General features: G+C 39.7%; 1 protein-coding gene across 1 annotated transcript in view; it reads right to left on the bottom strand.

Moving 5' to 3' along the window:
- Positions 1 to 20,041, bottom strand: part of LOC119773524 (gamma-aminobutyric acid receptor subunit rho-1-like) — a 31,860-nt gene that overhangs the window by 3,573 nt on the left and 8,246 nt on the right. The window contains exons 2-9 of the mRNA XM_038270510.1: positions 15,388 to 15,438; positions 14,326 to 14,432; positions 10,461 to 10,528; positions 10,160 to 10,383; positions 5,069 to 5,151; positions 4,836 to 4,976; positions 4,601 to 4,753; positions 3,264 to 3,460 (exon numbers count right to left, since the gene is read on the bottom strand). Coding sequence (XP_038126438.1) covers positions 3,264 to 3,460; positions 4,601 to 4,753; positions 4,836 to 4,976; positions 5,069 to 5,151; positions 10,160 to 10,383; positions 10,461 to 10,528; positions 14,326 to 14,432; positions 15,388 to 15,438 — 1,024 coding nt within the window. The remainder of the gene's footprint in view (positions 1 to 3,263; positions 3,461 to 4,600; positions 4,754 to 4,835; positions 4,977 to 5,068; positions 5,152 to 10,159; positions 10,384 to 10,460; positions 10,529 to 14,325; positions 14,433 to 15,387; positions 15,439 to 20,041) is intronic.

Consider the following 20,041-nt stretch of genomic DNA (forward strand, 5'->3'; position numbering starts at 1 on the left):
CGCTATATAAATAAACTGAATATAAATAAACTGAAATAAACTGAAGAAATTGAATTGAATTGAATATATGGGCAATCCCATATGAAGTGATATAGAATACCCTTTCCTTCCAAACACTTAATGGATGTGTCTGGCGCATCAGGAGACCATTGATTTATCGTAACCGGGGTAATGTATGTTCTCATCAACAATTTATGTTATATTAGTTTCATTCTAGTGTTAATAGATTGTTTTGTGGCTTTAAACCATACTTTGTCCCAATCTGCCTTTTGTATATCCACCTGAATATCCACCATGGCTGTAGTCTGTCGGCGGTGGACACTTTATCATATGACATCAAAGGTTTATAAAACAAAGAAGTCTGTTTCCTCCCCTCCAGGTGGCGAAGTGTAAGTTCTTTAAGATGTGACAGTGGTGGTTCAGCTATTACATTCTAATGTTTCCATAAAATAAAATGATTCATTTGCAGATATTTAACAAAATGTTTTCTGGGAATGTTGTATGCTTTTGTATGCTTGTTGGTTTGTGTACAGGACAACTTGAAAAGTTATGAATGGATTTTAATGACATCTTTGCAAAGGTGCGCCTCAGTCCAAGGAACAGTCCATCAAATTTTGGTGATAATCTGCATCATAATTAATCCATAATTAATCCAGTTTATTTTATAGAGCTAATTCACATCACGTCTTCTTAAAACACTCATAAGACAGAATCTGGATCAGAGAGGTGTTGGAGCAACAACAACCTACTGGGTCTAGAATAAGCAGTTCATGGGGCCAAGAGACCATTGTGAATGCATAAAATGTACCATCTTCAGAATGGGAATACAGGTGGTTCAAGTGATAAAGAAGCTATCCATGTACAACATGATAAACCAACATTATATAGACCAGAGGTCACGGATTAGCGGACTGCGGTCCGGATCCGGACCCACCTGCTGGCTAATCCAGACCCAACCTGATCTAAAACATTTATAAATAAATTGTCCGAAGACAGTGTTTAACTTCACTTGCGCCACTTCTCCTGTTAATACGGTAAAGCCCTCCAGAGCGTCCGGCTCCAGGCTGCACGTGATCCAAACTAGCCATTGAACTGCTGTCAGTCTGGGTTGCTGCTGCTGCTACTTTTAGACACAGCAGGCAAACCTGTGGCAAGCCGGGCGATGGGAAAGAAGGAGAAGACGATGAGAAAAAGAGCAGAGAAAGTGTGGACTGCTGGAAGAACTGTGGTGAACTGGTGAAAGAAAAGTGAAATGGTGCTCAAAGATGACCCTGCACATTTAGAGGATGTTTGGCTCAACCTGCTGCTGTGAAGCAGGATTCTCCACCATGAACAGAATCAACAATAAATCTGGATCCAGGCTCAGAATGAGCTCCTTGATATGTGCTTGAGAATGGCTTAGTCTCCATTCAAACCCAGGTTTAAAGCCTTGCTGGGAAGCATAAAGCCCACTGCCAACATTAAGACAGAAAAAAGAAAGAAAATACAACAAAAAAACAAATGGTCTGTTTAAGTGTAAAAAAAAAAAAAAGTAAATTAGGAAATTGTCTATATACCAAACTGAACGATTGTTGTTCTCTACTTAAAAAAAACTTTAGATATTAAAATGAACAAAATTTCTATAATTAAATAGATTTTTTATTCAAAAAGTCAATGTATAACATGGATGCTTAAAAACCTCATTGTATTTTAGTGTTAAATTTTGTTTAAAGTAACGGATTATAATTAAAAATGTCTCCCGACTGCAAAGGACTGTTGACCTGTCCTGGGTGGACCCCGCCTCTTGCCCGTAGACAGCTGGAGATAAGCACCAGCACCCCTCGCCACCCCAATTGGGACAAGCGTGTCAGATAATGGATGGATGGATGATTCTGGACCTTTACTGGTTGATGATTTTCTTTATTTGGACCCCGCTGGTTTTTAATTGGTGACCCCAGACATAGAGAATGTGAAGAAGCTTGTTTCTATAGGTGAAGATTCTCAATAATCCAGGTCATAGTGGTTCCACAAAAGTTTAAAAATCCACTTCACTTTGTTTCCAAGTTTGACCTCCCATCCAGGAAGCTTTTTCATTTCAAAATGTCAGAAATAGGGTTGAGTTCCAGGTTTTATACAGTAGCCCAACAAAGCCTTGTTTTTGTTTAGAAAACATGCAAAGTGAAACGGACGAACGGGTCCATCCCTTTGTAATGGGGGTCTTTCGGCTTCTTTGTTAGCCTGCAATGCCCCATACCTGTCTATGTCTCTGAAAGAAAGAAAAAACAACCTTAATCACAATGCAGCGATAGAGTTGATTCCTTCCTGCTGTCATCGCAACCCCAACCCCTTTACAAGGGAACAGAAGAGCTCGGCTATTCAGCCAGGCCAACTATTCCCTTTAACGACCCCCTTTCAGAGACATAGACAGGTATGGGACATTGCAGGCCTGGATGGGAAGAGAAACGTCTTCAAAATTGGAAACCAAGTTCGGTGGATTGTTTTTTTTTTTTACTTTTTTGGAAGCTTGTTTCTATTTCTTGCAAATATTTCTTTACATCTAGAAGCATGTGATTAAAAACCCCAACGATAAAGAACATCAAGCCTGGCTGACTGATGATCTTAAACCGCCGCTAACCGATAATAACCCCACGCTTTCGGAATAGTGCTGAAACATCTTAAAGAAACAAGAGGAGGTCTGTTTATTTCTTTCACTGCTCACAAACAGCTGTTGTCTCAATAGCCCTATTATTACTCAGCCATCTTGGAGCTCAATAGTGATCCTTGAGGAGCTGTCATCCTGGCCATCATGGGTTAAAAGATTACTGGCCTTTCGCCCTGATAACTGTGGCCATGATATCCTTCATTGGAATGGTGCTGAACCATCTGGGATATCACAGGCAGCCCTGCTAGACCCCCTGGAGTTTGTTTATATGAAGCAGGATCCGATATCTGCCAGGATCCATTATTTGAGGACTTTAACTCAGACATGCTACAGAAGCTCAACCTGTTCACAGGGTCATTATCCACCTATCAGTGGATCATCATCACCTTAAATGACCAGCAGCAGCAGGAGAGGCTGGGGCACCAGTATCCCCAGTAAATGTGCTGTCTCCGTTCCCCTCTCTTCCCTCTATACTACTGGACTAGCCATTGGTTTCACCCAGAACAGAAGCTCAAAGATCGATTCATCTCACAACTAAGTTTCACAGTAATAACTGCTGACTAAAAGCTTACTTTCAAAACCAGACTGGTTAGCATCTCATTGATATCCTGATGGTACCAACCTTCTCACGCAGTTTCCTTTCCTTGCGCTCCTGTAGAGTGGACAGGTAGTTGACTGCAGCATATTCTATGACGGACAGAAACACGAAGACGAAGCTGATCCACAGATAGACGTCCACAGCTTTGATGTAAGACACCCTGGGCATGGAGGCATTTACTCCGGTGATGATGGTGGACATGGTTAGCACAGTAGTTATACCTAAAGCAGGGAGACATGTTAGACTTACATTAAGAAGCACAAGGCCACAGTCAGAGTTAACCACAGCTGAGGACTATGGTTTCATTTCCATTGTCTGCCTTTCACAAAAAACATACATCTTTTATTTTAGCTTTGGAAGAATTGAATATATTGGTGTATTTGGGCCGTTTTTCTTTTGTTTAGTTCAAATGGTTTATTTATAATACAATAAAAAAACATGCATTGTGAAATATCTAGTAGCTAACACATCAAATGTGTGCAAACATTCAGTTTTTCCAATATCTGAGGCACAGAGGTGAGTGATGGAGACTCATTCCGTCTTTGTTAGAGATCGAGTGTAATATTGGCCAGTTTACCTTGACTGTTCTAAGAACAAGCACACTTGTTTCTAATGGGCATTTTGTAAACATTTTGCTCTCAGGCAGGAGAAAAAAGGATTCAAAACGTTCAAAAACGTAAATATCGCAAAAAGTACAGTGTTTTCTACTAATAACCTCTGACAGTTGCACTCTTCTCATATGAAGTGATCATACACAGCTTGAAATCTTGTAATATGGATAATCCTGATTCCACAAAAATAAATAACTACTATAAACATTTGACCTTTTCCTCTCTTGTTATAAATCTCATTGAATAAGTTATATGGAGTGATCAGGACTGAAAACAATAACATTACACTAATGGTAGGGATCAATTCAGATTTACATTTATTAGTTTTAACTGATAGGAAATTTTCTTTCTACTTTCTTCTGTCTTCTGTCAGCCATTCCCTCTTCTGATATCAGAGATCTGACTGTTCCTTATGTTCCTAACAGAGCATTTCGCCCTCAATCTGCAGGTTTACTAGTTGTTCCTAGAACTTCTAAAAGTAGAAGCCATCTCCTCCTCTAGAATCAACCCACTTTAAGTTTTCTCTGAGAAATTGGTCCCATGAATATTTTGTGTCTTTCATTAAGGATATTTATAATTTCTTTGTTTATTGAGCTTGCAGATAAAATATCTCCACCTGACAACAGAATTCCTAAAATTATTTAATTGTTTGCAATGTTTCTATTATATTTGTTAGCATAAAATGTAAACTGATCAGATAACTAATATTTTGAGATGTGTATCTAATGCCAATAACCAGTATTCTCTGACCGAGGGGCACTCTGGCGGGAACAGCCCTGCGGTCGATCCAGAAGGACACCCAGGACAGCATGACCATTAAAGTGGCAGGAAAGTATGTCTGCAGCAGGAAGAAAAAGATGTGCCGCCGGAGCGTGAAGTTAATGTACAAACGATTGTACCAGCCTGCAGAGAGAACAAGGAGAGAATTAGGCTTCAGAGTCCTGAACCATGAGTGTAGACACAGCTCCCCATTTTCTGACAGCACCTGTGCTGCTGTAAAAGGCCAGCTTTGTAGTCGTATGAAACTCCTGGATGAGGAACTGAGAGAGAGAGATTTTCTCATCCGTGTTTAAAGACTTGTTCCCCTCCTTCCAGTACAGTAACAGGTCATCATCTGTGTATGCATCTAAAGAATAAATAAAAACAATAACATTTTGTAAGAATTCAAGTAAAGCCAGAAGTATGAACAAAACAATGGAAATGATCAAAGTGACTTACAGCTCTCAATCTCCAATGAACAGGTTTGTGTGTCGAGAGGAAAGCGACTAAGGTCCATGTTGCACATGGCTGTGACTGTTACTCTGCAATCACAAAGCAAACTTTCATTCATTGATAGTAGATACAAATCTTAAGAAGCATAGTTGATTCAGTACTACAGCTAAAATAAAATACTCCCAAAAATCCCAAACCAATTTAGATGGATTGGACGACAGTGCTTTTCTAGCCTGTTGTGTTTGTAGCGTGTCTAAACCTATGTGATAATTATCCTGCCATAATGCAAGAGCACATCCTTTCAATTTGAGAAATTATGCGCACCCTTTCTGAAGCTGTCGTTCTATTGGCTGGAAAGGTTGCTAGGTGATGATCCGATCCAATCTGAGAGAGAGCAAAAAAGATCCGCAAGCAGAGCCTACGGGTTTGTGAGTGTAACTGAGACTCGAGCAGAGCGCGGTTTGTTCGCGAAGAGAAGGAGGCAAGCGACAGGAGAAAATATCTGTGCAAGAAGCATTAAATCTGAGAGAAGAAAGAAAGATTTGAGAGAGAAGATAAAATATTTGAGAGAGAACGCATGTTTTGAGTGTGAGCATTATAAGTTTTGAGTGCAAGAAGATGAAATTCTTTTCTCAAATTGAAATTATGTGCTCTTGCATTATGGCAGGATAATTCTCCGATATAATCCTCCTAATATTCTCACTGTCTATAGAATCATTTGACCACTGTTCTGACTCTTGAAGGAGGCAGTCGCATTTTCCTGCTACTCTGCCCCTCCCTGCTCTGTCCTTGCTTTGCTGTGTCTTGTCTTTTCTGAGCTCTCTCTACATATCACCCGAATCCAAACAATGGATCTGGTCAACTGGTCTCTCAATGCAATTTATCAAATTTTTTCAAGTGTTAGACAGGGAAAAGGGGATCCTTCCTGTCTTGCTGGGACATACTTGGTGGAATACACCATGAACTCCTGGAAGGCTTGGAGGATGGTGTGTTTTAAAATGTTTTCAGTGGAGGATGTCGAAGATGTATGGATTTTCAGATTTATGATACTCAGATTTCTCCTGTTTGGAATTGGAGGATACCAGATGTATCTACAATTGCAGAGGATGTCTGCGGCAATTTGGGCATTGATCAGGCTGCAGGCAACTCAAAGGTGACATGGGATAATATCTTGGATGTTCACGCTCGCTTCAAGAAAGAAAAGCCCAACAGATTTGGAATACTGGATTCAGCATGTGTAGCCAGCAAGAAAAGACTCAAGGCTGATGGAAAATTCCTGCGCAGCCTGCTCTCAAAACAACAACACAAAGTGTTATTTTGGACACCTTATCAAACCTCCCCTGGATGTTATGGCAGAAGGGACCAAAACTGCCCTTCGGCTATAACCCCAACCCCCCCGCCAGCCCAGTGCAATTTGCAAATCGTAGTTGATAATAAAGAAATTGATTGACCTGATTAAAAATATATAGACTAAACATTTTGCACATATGCAGGCTGTTGAACCTCTTAAATCAGGTGAATACATCTATTTTATGACAGTTTTAAGCTGTAATATCATCTGTTAGTTTATCTTGTCTTTAAATCAAATCTATAACATTATAAAGGTTTTTATTGATATAAAACAGCAGGTTGAATAAGCTTGATTTACAATCAAGAATACAAATTAAAATCATAGATTCACTGTTTTTCTAAATCTTGGTTGAATTTCTATAAATATTGTTTTTAAATCAGAAACGGTTGTTGACTGGTCATTTCAGCTATGCAATGTAAATAAATAAAAGGCTGCTTTCACAAATGGCTTTTGATGTGATTTATTTCTAGAAATGCTATTAGCAACCATTTGCAAGTCAAATCCCTACAGTTAGGGGACCTGCAGATAATATATGACTAGCCTTAGCCAAACATTACCCAGTCCATATTAATGGGCAGAAAACAAATCCAATAAAAGGATGCCAAGCAGTGATATAATCCAAATAATGGAAGAAGGGAGTGAGGTATGGTGAGAAGGCGCAGTCAGTAAACGTCATCCTCATGTTCCAATCTGTTGTAGTCTGGAAAATCTCCAACCAGCTCTGGCTCTGACCTGATACAGATTAACCTTGGCCATGTGCTGACTATGTACGTAAATCTTTTATTGTTCTGTATACAATCGTCCAGAAGCAAAGTTCTGATGCAGCCTAAAGCTTTCTCTGTTGCAGGAAGTTATTGTTTTATCATCAAGGCTGAGCAGAAAACTGTGCTAATATTTAAATATTTAAGAAAAGGCAAGGAAGGTTATTTATATTACACAATTCTGTACATGGGAAATTGTTTTACTTGATTTAGATCATAAAATAGAAGAAAAATAAAAGCAGGATAAAACCAAATAAAGATTAAACATCTGTAAAACAAATAAAATAAAAAATCAATTTCAAATTTTCTGTAAACAACTGTTCAAATGTTTTCTTGTTTGCATGAAACCATCTTCACTCTCCAAATCTGAAATGTCTTATTTAGACGTCGACTGTCCTTAACTGACCCCATATATATCATCTCCAGGTCTGTTTATGGCCACCACCTAAAATACAATGCCTTTAGCCAACTATGAATAAACTTCATACTCATACATACAATAATACTGTTTCATTAATACTGGGGATGCTAATATTACTGGCATGCCATCACTATTTGCTTTAAAACTAAATGTTGACATCGGTTAATCTCTCAATATAATTCACTGATGTTTAAGGTATTGATTTTGTGACTAAACTATAGCTACGTTTACATGGACACAACTAATCGGATTGAAGGCCTGATCAGATCAAAAATGTTTCATGTAAACATGTCAGACAGAAGATTCTAATCCGATTCGGTCCGATCGGATCTAAATTTAATTCCGAAAGAGAGAGGTGGTTTTTGCCGATCGCCATTCCGATTGGCGTCCATGTAAACACCCATTCGGATCTTAAGAGTAAAATAATCTTCACTGCGCATGTGTGCGACGTCAGCGTGACGTTTTTCCGCCTTGTCAACAACAGGAAACCACTGGTCGCTCTCGCTCTTGTTGTGAACAACATGGCGGGAGGAGTCTAGGAACGCCGACTTATACACTCAAGTTCATTTAAAGCTGCAGGAAGCAGGAATTTATCCTCCTCCTCTTCCTCTTTTCTCTCTCCACAGCCCACTCGCTCTCCCACGCCGGTTCAATCGCTCATTCTCTACATTTTCTCTCGGACATTTCGCTGCCAAGCGCTTTTTTCCTCCTCTCTCCGTTTTTCTTTCCGCTCGCTCCGAGCGCATCGTTTGTCAGGCCTCCCAAAAACCAGACGCAGACAGAACTGCCAAGTTTGGCAGGAAGTTCTGCGCATGCTTAAAAGATTTAATCTGATCCAACGCTTGGTACATGTATACACACGTCATGATCGGATCATTTCATTTAGTGTCCATGTAAACGGAGATTTTGAATTTCCAATCAACCAAGGTTTGGATCGGATCGGGGAAATTTTGCGCATGTAAACGTAGCTAGTGAAGATCATGCCATCACCAACAGGTTTACATGCACACAACTGATGCTTGAGTCTGTTAAAGCAGGGGTCTTTAACGTTTTCCAGGTCAAGGACCCCAAACTGATGGTGAGATGGAGCAGGGACCCCTTTATTATATATATTCTATGAATTGTGTTCTATCAAACTGGTCCTATAGTCACTCTATTACAGATGGAGTAATATAATTAAAGTCATTTCTGTTGGGAGCTGGAGAAGTACCACCTTCCTCCAGCAGAGTCCGCCGTGGATCCTCCTGAGTCGAGCCTCCTGCACAGCTGGAGCTCATTCCATCATCAGAGGATCCACAGTATTTAAGCTGTCTTCAGACCTTGCCTCAACGCCGCAGTGTTGATCCAGTTGGTTAGCACCTAAGCCTAGTATCTCTGAGAACCTTTGTTGACTTTTGAATCCAGACTGGATTCTAACCTTTGTCTCTGTTTTCCAGGAAACCCGTTTTTCTCCTGTGAAGCTCAGGAAGAGCTTAACCTGCCGAGCCTGCCCTCTGAGCCAAACCTGAAGTCTCTCTCTGGATTCCCATGCAGCTCTGGACTAAGAGCTGGAAACTCAAAAGCCAAGGTCAGCTCATTCTCAAGAAGTAAGACGCTGAAGCAGCTAACGGACTCTGCTGAACAAACTATCTCCGGACCCAACAGTTTCCCTCTCAAGGCTTTAACCAAGAACCCTCAAGGTACAAATCTGAAACTGTCTGAATCAAACTCCTCTAAGCAAACGCTAACTGAACTGTCTCCCACGCAGACTCCAGTGAACCAGTCCCCCAGGCCTGAACCAGAACCAGTGGTTAACTCTGTGCTTGTAACAATAAACATTGTTAAACCTTTTACTTCTGTTTCCGTCTCCGTGGTGTACTGCATAACTGGGTCTCACTTGTGAACCCATCATGACAATTTCTCCCTGGGATGATTAAAGTATTTCTATTTCTGATTCCTGGTTGATGGGACAGGTGTTGTGAATGAAACGGTACCCATCTTGAAAGAACTCCTGTGTGTCTCTGAATGTGTGCATTGATGAATGAAATTGGATTTAAACACATTTCAATTAGTGGAAGAAAAATTGCATGGGGGAATATGAAAAAAGTCTAATCAACCAAAACTTTCACGACCCCCATGCAGTCTTTCTATGGACCCTCTAGAGGTCGCGGACCCCCTGTTGAAGACCCCCATGTTAAAGAACAGAGCCTGAAGTATAAATGTTTGTGGTATTGAAGTTTCTTAAAGTTTCAGTGACAGACAATCATGAACGGCCAGGAAGGAGAAAACAATATATTGTCTGTAAGTAGGTCTGAGAAAAAAACGTCAGTATCAGTTATTGGCCAGTTGATTAGTATATTATCGGTATATAGATATTTGCCATCATCTTGGCAATACAGTTAGACTGAGACTTGGACAGATGTATTGTACTTGTATATGCAAAACATACTTAAATATTCTGTATGATTATTGATTACATTCATTCTGCCACAGAAACCATCCTCTTCCTCCAAATGACTCTGAGAACTTTAGCAAAGCATTTTCCAACAATAAATTAGCCTTCAGAGCAAACAACAGTGAGATACCTGAGACTGTAAAGAACTTTGCCGTCGGGGTAAACGCGCAGCATGACGTTGTCGGTGGTGGTGTCATGTGTAAAAGACCTCTTGGAGTGGACAAAGAACATGTCAGGGACCCATATCTTCTTCACCAGGCGACCATCGAAGGTCATGCTCTGGTTGGTGTTGCTTTTAAAGGACAGACGATCATCTTTCCAGTAGTGCCTCAGGTACAAGGTCATAGTGAAATCCTTTAGCAAGAAATTAAAAGTTGTTTTGAAATAATGTTTAAAATGTCATTTTTAAAGGCTGTTGAACATTTACATACCATATCAACCTCTGAAATAGCATCCAGGCTTTCCACCTGAACATCCACTCCAACTGGGACAGCAGGCCCTAGAAAAACAGGATGCAGCTGTTTACATAGAGCCACTAACTTCTCATTTACATCTGTGTTATGAAAGGCATGCAGATGTAACCCAGGAGCCTCATTTGGAGCAGCTTGGATTATCTGTCTTTGTTTAATTCCAACAGATCTGATTCAGACAATGACTTCTGCTCTCTGTAGCTAAATCCCTTTGAAAGCTGCCATGTGTGGATCTCCCTGGATCCTAAGCACATAAACAGAGGCATAAGTGCTCTAATCCTAACAAACAGGAAACAAACTGCTTTTTTTTTCTTTTTTGTTGTTTTTCTATAAAAAAATGTAAATCCTTTTTATTGTCCAACAATGGGGAAATTTACTTCTGCATTTAACGCATCCTCCTGGGGAGCATTGGGCTGCAATTGTGTGGCGCCTGTGGAGCAGTGTGGGGTTAAGGGTCTTGCTCAGGGACCCAGAGTGCAGGCTGTGGAGATCTAACCAGGTGCTTGCAACCTTCACAGAGCACAAGCGCACTGCTCTAACCACTAGACCAACAGTCCCCAATGAGGCCAACAAGCCTGAATCCGATATATTCTTAAGATAGCTAAAACCTGCACATGTCTCTGTGTTGACAGAGGAGAGTCGCCCCTGGAGAATTATCCAAACATGTTGCATGTCCTGATCGTCTCTGCCTCCTCATAATGGTGTCATCCTCTCTGTGTCAGGATGTCACACATGTTAAAGCAGGATAACAGGTGGCAGGGCCTTAAAGGAGGGAAGTGGGACCACATCTGTCTCTACATTGTCCTCAATAGGATGAACTCACGCATGTCTGTTAGTTTGCAGATTGAAGTGCAGATATCCACTGCAGGTCACTTCACCCTTTCTCAAAGACCCATTCGGCTTGTTCCACAAACTAAGTAACCTTTGCTTATCATTTTTGTTTCCCTTAATAATTCTGTATTTTTGATGAGTTATGAGTATAGATGAACATAGATGTTTATAAAAGTCAATATTTGCCTCCATCTGTTCAAAGTCTTTCCCTTAAAGTTTAATCTAGGAGGGTTTTTTGTAAAATGGGGAAGTTTATGTTCCTTGATAAAAAAAAAAAAAAAAAACTGAAGTAAAAACTCGTCACGTAACAAGGTAAAATACTCTGTTACTTTACTTAAGTAGAAATGTTGTCCATCCATACTTTACTAGAGTAATTATTTTTTATGCAACTTTTTACATCTACTGCTTATATATATATATATATATATATATATATATATATATATATATATATATATATATATATATATATATATATATATATATATAATGCAGAAGTATATATATATATATATATATAATTGTATATATATAAATTATCTTTATTTTCTACTTCTTACATTTGTTTCATTTAATCTAATTTTCCTTATGACCTGTTGGTGTGAAAAAAAGACCAAAAATTTAACATAGAAATAATTAGTTTCATCCAGACAATTCATTTCTTTGTGGTTGGACTCTGTGCTGCCCCAACTTGTTGCTCACCATAAACCAAAATAAATAGTTTTTCAAGATGATGCAAAGTTAAATGTGACACGGTTACCATTAGTTATAAAACTAAAAAAATGAAGTATAAGAAAGTTTTCATCCAGCATTGTAGAAAATGTTCCTTTAAATGGGTAGAGCAGTAAAGCGTCTGTCCTTAACATTTTTTCCTGAATTACTTTTATGCTTTAAGTAGATTTTAAAATGGTACTTTTACATGTTTTATAATACACTATTTATTAATACTTTTGACACCTCTGTATGTGATGGTGGGGAAGAACTGAGGACATATGAAGGAACCTTTCGGGTGGATACTATGAAAAAAGGATGTCAACTTACAAACACAAAGAAAACTTTGAAAAATAAATATTTATTTAAGGGACCAGTAAACAACTTATATACAACAGTGATAAACAGCCATCACATGGACGTAACAAACAGAAAGCTTCCCAGGTCTAAATCATGACAGGCTTCCATGCAGGGGTCAAAGGACGCAGTAATTAGCATGTGTGGTAACTTAAAGAACCTCTTTATCGAACTAAAGGTTTGCAGGGACTGGGGAAGTTGTTTTCTTTAAGCTTGAGAAGAAACACAGAAGATCTTTCTGTAAAAACACAGATGGCCTCTGCAGCATCATTTCCCACCATGTGACTGAGCATACAGTCAGGTCCTGTAGGGACTGACTTCACATCATAACAAAGACAAATGTGTGAGTTGGCATTGGAGTCATTGCTCCTTTAATTCAGTCTTATGTCCTTTTGAAGACAGGATTTGCTCATGAACATTTCTATCTATAAATCCATGTTTTTGTTTTTAAATAGATCAAAAGTTACTCCCAAAACAAATAACTGTAATTGTCAGTGTTCTCTAAATGTCAAACATGGCGTAAGGTAGTGATGGTGCGTTAAACAAAGTCAAATGAGGAGCCAATAAAAAAAAATATATCCATTGTTGAAGATCTGCAGTGCAGACCAAAGAGTTTTTATATTCTGAATGCTGGAAGGAGATGTAGTGTCAGAGTCTCCAGGGTGGACAGCTTTGATGCTCTGAATACAGAGTTTTTATACTTTTAAGGCTAGGCTTAAAACTTTCCTTTTTGATAAAGCTTATAGTTAGAGTGGCTCAGGTTATCCTGAGCTATCTCTATAGTTATGCTGCTATAGGCTTAGACTGCTGGAGGACATAGAGACCCCTATTTCATCATTCTATCTCTATTCTCCCACTCTGCAGAATCTGTTAGTTCAATCTCTAACGTTCTGCTCTCTCTGCTTTTTCTCATAGTAGCTTCATCTGGTCTGTTCCTGTTTGGCTGTGACTCCATCCTGAAGAGAAATATCAGCTGTGCTGCTTCCATCAACACCTTTGTTTATAGATGTTGGAGATCGGCCTGTTTTTCAGTGTAGTCCTGTTTCTCTGACTGTGACTAACTGGATGAGCTCTCTTCATCCTCTGAGATGGGAGCTGGCTTGGAGCTCGTCTGCCTAAAAGTGTGTTTCCAGGACGGGGACGCCTTTTACAGTTGCCTTTTGTATCTTTGCTTCTTTTTCTATGTCTGCTTCTGTCTCCTTGAACCCCAGTCGGCCTCAGCAGATGGCCGCTCACACTGAGCCTGGTTCTGCTGGAGGTTTCTTCCTGTTAAAAGGGAGTTTTTCCTCTCCACTGTCGTTACAAGCATGCTTAGAGTGAGGGATTGCTGAAGAGTCAATGAGTCGATGCAATCAACTGGTTTTCCTTAGATAGAAAACTTTGAATCAATCTGATTGAATCATCTGGTGAACTGTAAAGTGCCTTGAGATGACGTGTGTTGTAAATTGGTAGTATAGAAATAAACTGAATTGAATTGAATTAATCATAAACACATATTTACTGCAGTTACCTGATAGTTTTAGCATCTGCAGAACTGTTTGCCTTTATTGGAGAGATATCAAAAGCTCCAGCTGAGATTCTGAATCTATTGTAAAAGTACAATGCTTCATCCTTTAAGTCCTGCACATTGAGCAGATGAAACTGAGGTTTTTGAAAACGAAAGCTACAGATTGTGGCTGCTCAGTAATTAATCACTGGCCTGCAGCAGCATGTTACCAACATAATCCCACTCTGTTATGTAATCTTAGCAAGCTGGGACTGGGCACTCTCACCACCACAGTAAAGCCGGAACCACGCCTGGAGACTGTGGGTTGGTGTTGACCATTGAGCTTTACAGAATGGCTGCATATTTAAATAGAAACAATGCATCAAAATGTAAAGGGTTTTTCAGTGACCAAAAATTATGTTTTAAAACCAGATTTCTTACCTCCAAAGCCTGGTCGCATTGTAAAATCGTGATCATTTATCCTCAGCAGCTGCTCGGACTTTGTCCCCCTTGCTTTGGTTATATCTGGACTTCTCTTAAATATTGGCCTGGGAGAAAACAACAAGTGGACGTTAAACTTTCCTTTCTTTAAACTTCCTTTTACAAAAAGCTTCTAGTTAGAGTGGCTCAGGTTATCCTGCGCTATCTCTATAGTTATGCTGCTATAGGCTTAGACTGCTTCCATATCAGCTGTGCTGCTGCCATCAACACCTTCGTTTAAAGATGCTTGATCTCAGCCTGTTTTCCAGTGTAGTCCTGTTTCTCTGATTGTGACAAACTGGGTGTGCTCTTTTCATCCTCTGACATGGGAGCTGGCTCAGGGCTTGTCTGGTTGGACGGGGCTGTCTGTGGAGCAGGTTTACAGTTACTTTTTGTATCTATGCTTCTTTTTCTATGTCTGCTTCTGTCTCCTTGAACCCCAGTCGGCCTCAGCAGATGGCCGCTCACACTGAGCCTGGTTCTGTTGGAGGTTCCTTCCTGTTCAAAGGGAGTTTTTCCTCTCCACTGTCGCTACAAGCATGCTTAGTGTGAGGGATTGCTGAAGAGTCAATGAGTCGATGCAATCAGCTGGGTTCCTTGGATAGAAAACTTTGAATAAATGTGACTGGATGATCTGGTGAATTTGAAAGTTCCTTTAGATGACATGATGTGAAATGGCATTATAGAATTTAATTAATCATAAGTGATTACTAAACAATGCTAATTACTATTATTACTCTAGAGGTGAAGGGAGTGTTACCATATTTTCCGTTATATTACCATAGGTCATCACAGACCAATAATCTGGTGAATTTCCTAATTCTGAAGGCTGAGGAAGGATTATTCAGGGTTTAGTGAGAAACATGAACTGGGCCATCTGTCTCCGTAGATACCAAAAACACAATGGCGTGATTAAAAAGCTGACATTGTGCCTCAAAGTCCACTCATACTCCTTAAATTTCTCCTATTAGATTATTTCAATGAACCTCTGTGATCCAGCTCTTTGAAACTGACAATATTTACCCGCCAATCTTGTGACTGGGTCTTTCTGTTGGAGACGTATCTTCTGTTAATCTGAAATGAGCAAGAAGAAAAACATTCTGTTATGATTGTTAAAGAACGGCAGGCCAATAATCTAGTCCAACAACTCAAAAAATGTCCTCCTGCTTTTCTGAACAACTTTACATCTTTAGAAGAGGAAGCGATGCTTCAGTGTGTCTGGGATTCACTGTAAAGCCATCTGTAGCAGAAATAATTACAACTATCCCACAGCATTATACAGAAAACGCAACTGGATCCGGAAAATTATAATCTCACTGCTTGTTGGAACTAAGATCAAAACCTCAAATGGCAGGTCTATGTAACATAATCCAAAAACTTGGGTTGTAATACTTGTTTACTCTGGTAAATCTTCCACAGGACTCCAGCATTGGCTGAAAGTGTCTTTTTGAAGACTTAACAACTATGTTATCTTGTCCATTTGCTATAATTCCCTTACAGTTTGGACTCGTGAGTTGTAGGAAGGCGGCTCTAGTTGCTTCGACTTAATTGTGATGGGGCCGCTGTAAAATAAACATGTAAGAGATATGAGTTGGCTTGTCCTTACACCCCAAAAGGACTAATACAGAGTATTGCAACCGTTACATCTATAGGGATAACCTACTGAAAGATCTGGTTTATAGCATTGTATACCTTATCCCAAAAATGTTGCAATTTGGGGCATGACCAGAACAGGTGTGTATGATTGGGGATGGCAGAGCCACAGGTTCTCCAACACAAACTTGGTTCTTTAGGATCTATCTTAGCTGCTATGTCTAGCGTCTTGAAATATCGGCTGATAATTTTCCTACAAGCACTTTTTGAAACAATTTCTTCTGTATGATTCCTCAAATTGAACTGAGGCCTGTGGTTTTACATTTTTAATCCCATCCTTGGTGTCCTGTAATCTGAGTATTCTGTTTTAATGTGGCTCTTACTTTACTCTCTTCCTTTTTGATATATTTATTTTTATTTTTTTGTGACTATGCATGCCTCCATTTTCCTGTCAAGGTTATATCTCTTTGATTTAATCCCATACGTGGTCCATCAGATTAAGATCTGACTGTGGAGGCCAATAGAGTACCGTGTATTTCTGTCAGTATCCTGCTGTAAGTAGCCATCAGAAGATGAATACACAGGGATAGGCATAAAGTTGAATGACAACACACAGATCTCCCAAAGCTTTCCCCTAAATGACCCCCATCCCCCCACTGAAACATCCATTTAATGCATGAGGAACGCATGCTTTCAAGGCGATGCAAAATTCTTATCCTACTATTGAAGCCAAGACTCGTTAGACCAGCCAACAGAGATGGCATTTCATGTAAAATTAATGATTAGTTAATTAATCTTTGCATCATCTGTAATCAATCTTTTGATATAAAGAAGGCCTTGGTGGACTCAATAACTGTGTTGTTTGAAACATTTTCCCAGAGATTGTATGAAGTTAAAATGAGTTTATGGCCCATTAGAGCGAGACAAAGAACAATACAGTCTTTTGTTTTGTTAAAATAATTCTAATAACAAAACAAAAAAATAAATTCACAGTAAATGGCATGTACTTATATAGCGCCTTTATTCTAGTCAGGAGACTTGACCAAAGCGCTTTACACTACATCCATTCACCCATTCACTAACACACTCACGGTGGCAAGCTACATTGTAGCCACAGCTGCCACCATCAGTAGAAAATGCAGTAAAGTGTCTTGCCCAAGGACACAACGACACTGAAAGTCGGAGGGGCTTGAACCGTCAATCCTTGGATTTCAGGGCAAACTCCTACATCCAACGCCACTGTCGCCCCAGTGTCATACTTGATGAAAATGCAGTTTTAGAAAAGGTTGTGATGGTTTAGGGGCTAAAGCATGGCACATTTGTCCTGAAAAATCCAACAACCTGTCACTTACAGGTGCTGGTCATAAAATTAGAATATCATGAAAAAGTAGATTGATTTCAGTAATTCCATTTAAAAAGTGAAACTTGTATATTATATTCATACATTACATACAAACTCATATATTTCAGATGTTTATTTTGTTTAATTTTGATGATTACAAATGACAACAAATGAAAATCTCAAATTCATCATATCAGAAAATTAGAATATTACTGAAGACCAATAAAAACAAAGGATTTATAGAAATGTTGGCCAACTGAAAAGTATGAACATGAAAAGTATGAGCATGTACAGCACTCAGTATTTAGTTGGGCCTCCTTTGGCCTGTATTACTGCAGCAATGCGGCGTGGCATGGAGTCGATCAGTCTGTGGCACTGCTCAGGTGTTATGATAGCCCAGGTTGCTCTAATAGTGGCTTTTAGCTCTTCTGAATTGTTGGGTCTGGTGTATTGCATCTTCTTCTTCACAATACCCCATAGATTTTCTATGGGGTTAAGGTCAGGAGAGTTTGCTGGCCAATTAAGAACAGGGATACCATGGTCCTTCAACCAGGTACTGGTAGCTTTGGCACTGTGTGCAGGTGCCAAGTCCTGTTGGAAAATGAAATCTGCATCTCCAAAAAGTTGGTCAGCTGCAGGAAGCATGAAGTGCTCTAAAACTTCCTGGTATGTGGCTGCGTTGACCCTGGACCTCAGAAAACACAATGGACCAACACCAGCAGATGACATGGCACCCCAAACCATCACTGACTGTGGAAACTTTACACTGGACTTCAAGCAACGTGGATGAAGTGCCTCTCTTCTTTTCCTCCAGACTCTGGGACCTTGATTTCCAAAGGAAATGCAAAATTTACTTTCATCAGAGAACATGACTTTGGACCACTCACCAGCAGTCCAGTCCTGTTTCTCTTTAGCCCAGGCAAGACGCTTCTGACGCTGTCTGTGGTTCAAGAGTGGCTTGACACAAGGAATGCGACAGCAGAAACCCATGTCTTTCATACGTCTGTGTGTGGTGGTTCTTGAAGCACTCACTCCAGCTGCAGTCCACTCTTTGTGAATCTCCCCCACATTTTTGAATGGGTTTTGTTTCACAATCCTCTCCAGGGTGCGGTTATCTCTCTTGCTTGTACACTTTTTTCGACCACATCTTTTCCTTCCCTTCGCCTCTCTATTAATGTGCTTGGACACTGAGCTCTGTGAACAGCCAGCCTCTTTAGCGATGACCTTTTGTGTCTTGCCCTCCTTGTGCAAGGTGTCGATGGTCGTCTTTTGGACAACTGTCAAGTCAGCAGTCTTCCCCATGATTGTGTAGCCTATAGAACTAGACTGAAAGACCATTTAAAGGCTTTTGCAGGTGGTTTGAGTTAATTAGCTGATTAGAGTGTGGCACCAGGGGCCATCAATTTTGAACCTTTTCACAATATTCTAATTTTCTGATATGATGAATTTGAGATTTTCATTTGTTGTCATTTGTAATAATCAAAATTAAACAAAATAAACATCTGAAATATATGAGTTTGTATGTAATGTATGAATATAATATACAAGTTTCACTTTTTAAATGGAATTACTGAAATCAATCTACTTTTTCATGATATTCTAATTTTATGACCAGCACCTGTATATGGTCACCTGAGCAAGACTCTTATCCCCAGAACGTTTCCCAGGAAGAGAACATTGGCAGCCTATTGCTCTTCAAGGGAAAAGGTTAACAATAACAATTAATAATGACTGATTAGCTACATAGAAACCACTTTTTTTTTTTAAATTAAAAACTACTTTGGTCTGCTTCCCTTAACCATTAACATCCCATGTAGTTTTAATTGACATAAAATCTTATTTACACAGACAAGAGTACATTTTGAAGACATTAGACAAGCTCAATCATTTCTTATCAAGGTTTGGATCTTCAAAAGCACATAAGCTGGTGTGCCTTGTTCCCCAGCTCTCCAGTCAGGATCATCAGACAAAAAGAGGTACCTGTATCTGCACCTGTATCACTAAAACAACACTAACCTTAGCAGCTATTAGGAGCCCTTCAATTTCTATAATTTCTACCATTCTCAATACATGTTACCTCAAGACGCTCTACAGAGACAACCCATTCTGTTTCTGTTTGGCTGTGGATAGCCAAGCTCCTCGCCCTTTTCTAAAGGATGTCCAGTCACCCTGCAGGGAAAGCTCATCTCTTATATCCAGGAGGTTGTACTTTCAGTTAGAACCCTCATTTCAGGTGAGGGTAGGATGACAGCCCGACAGGTAAATTTCTTCACCACAATGGATCCTATTAATCCTATCTATAATAGTTAAAGGTATAGAGGACGATCTTTTATTTCCGGGTGGATCATCTAAATAAGTGGTCCTCCTAAGTGTCAATCATTCTGGTGATATGTTTACGTAAGGCCGCCCTACATGCTCCTCCCATTAGCTGTCTTTTTCTGTTTATGCTCACTTTCAGGCGTATATCTGTGGTGAGCTATGGTCTCAGACAGTCATTGAAGCTCACCTTTCTCACAGCGGTTATTTGAAAATGGCCGAGGGTCTTAAGAGAAAAACTGTCTACTAAGTGCATGAGAAGAAAAGAAAGGAGGCAGATATATCCCAGAATGCTTTGCATGGATAACTCTCAGCGCAAAGCATTATGGGATTTAAAAACAAAGATGGGGCAAAAAGCAGTGATCATCAGTCCAAATGGTCAGGTAACTGAGTTCACTATAAAGTCCACTTTAGGTCAGTTTTGGT

This window comes from Cyprinodon tularosa, unplaced genomic scaffold (assembly GCF_016077235.1).
Source record: "Cyprinodon tularosa strain WSP-4 unplaced genomic scaffold, ASM1607723v1 ctg764, whole genome shotgun sequence".
Lineage (NCBI taxonomy): Eukaryota > Metazoa > Chordata > Actinopteri > Cyprinodontiformes > Cyprinodontidae > Cyprinodon > Cyprinodon tularosa.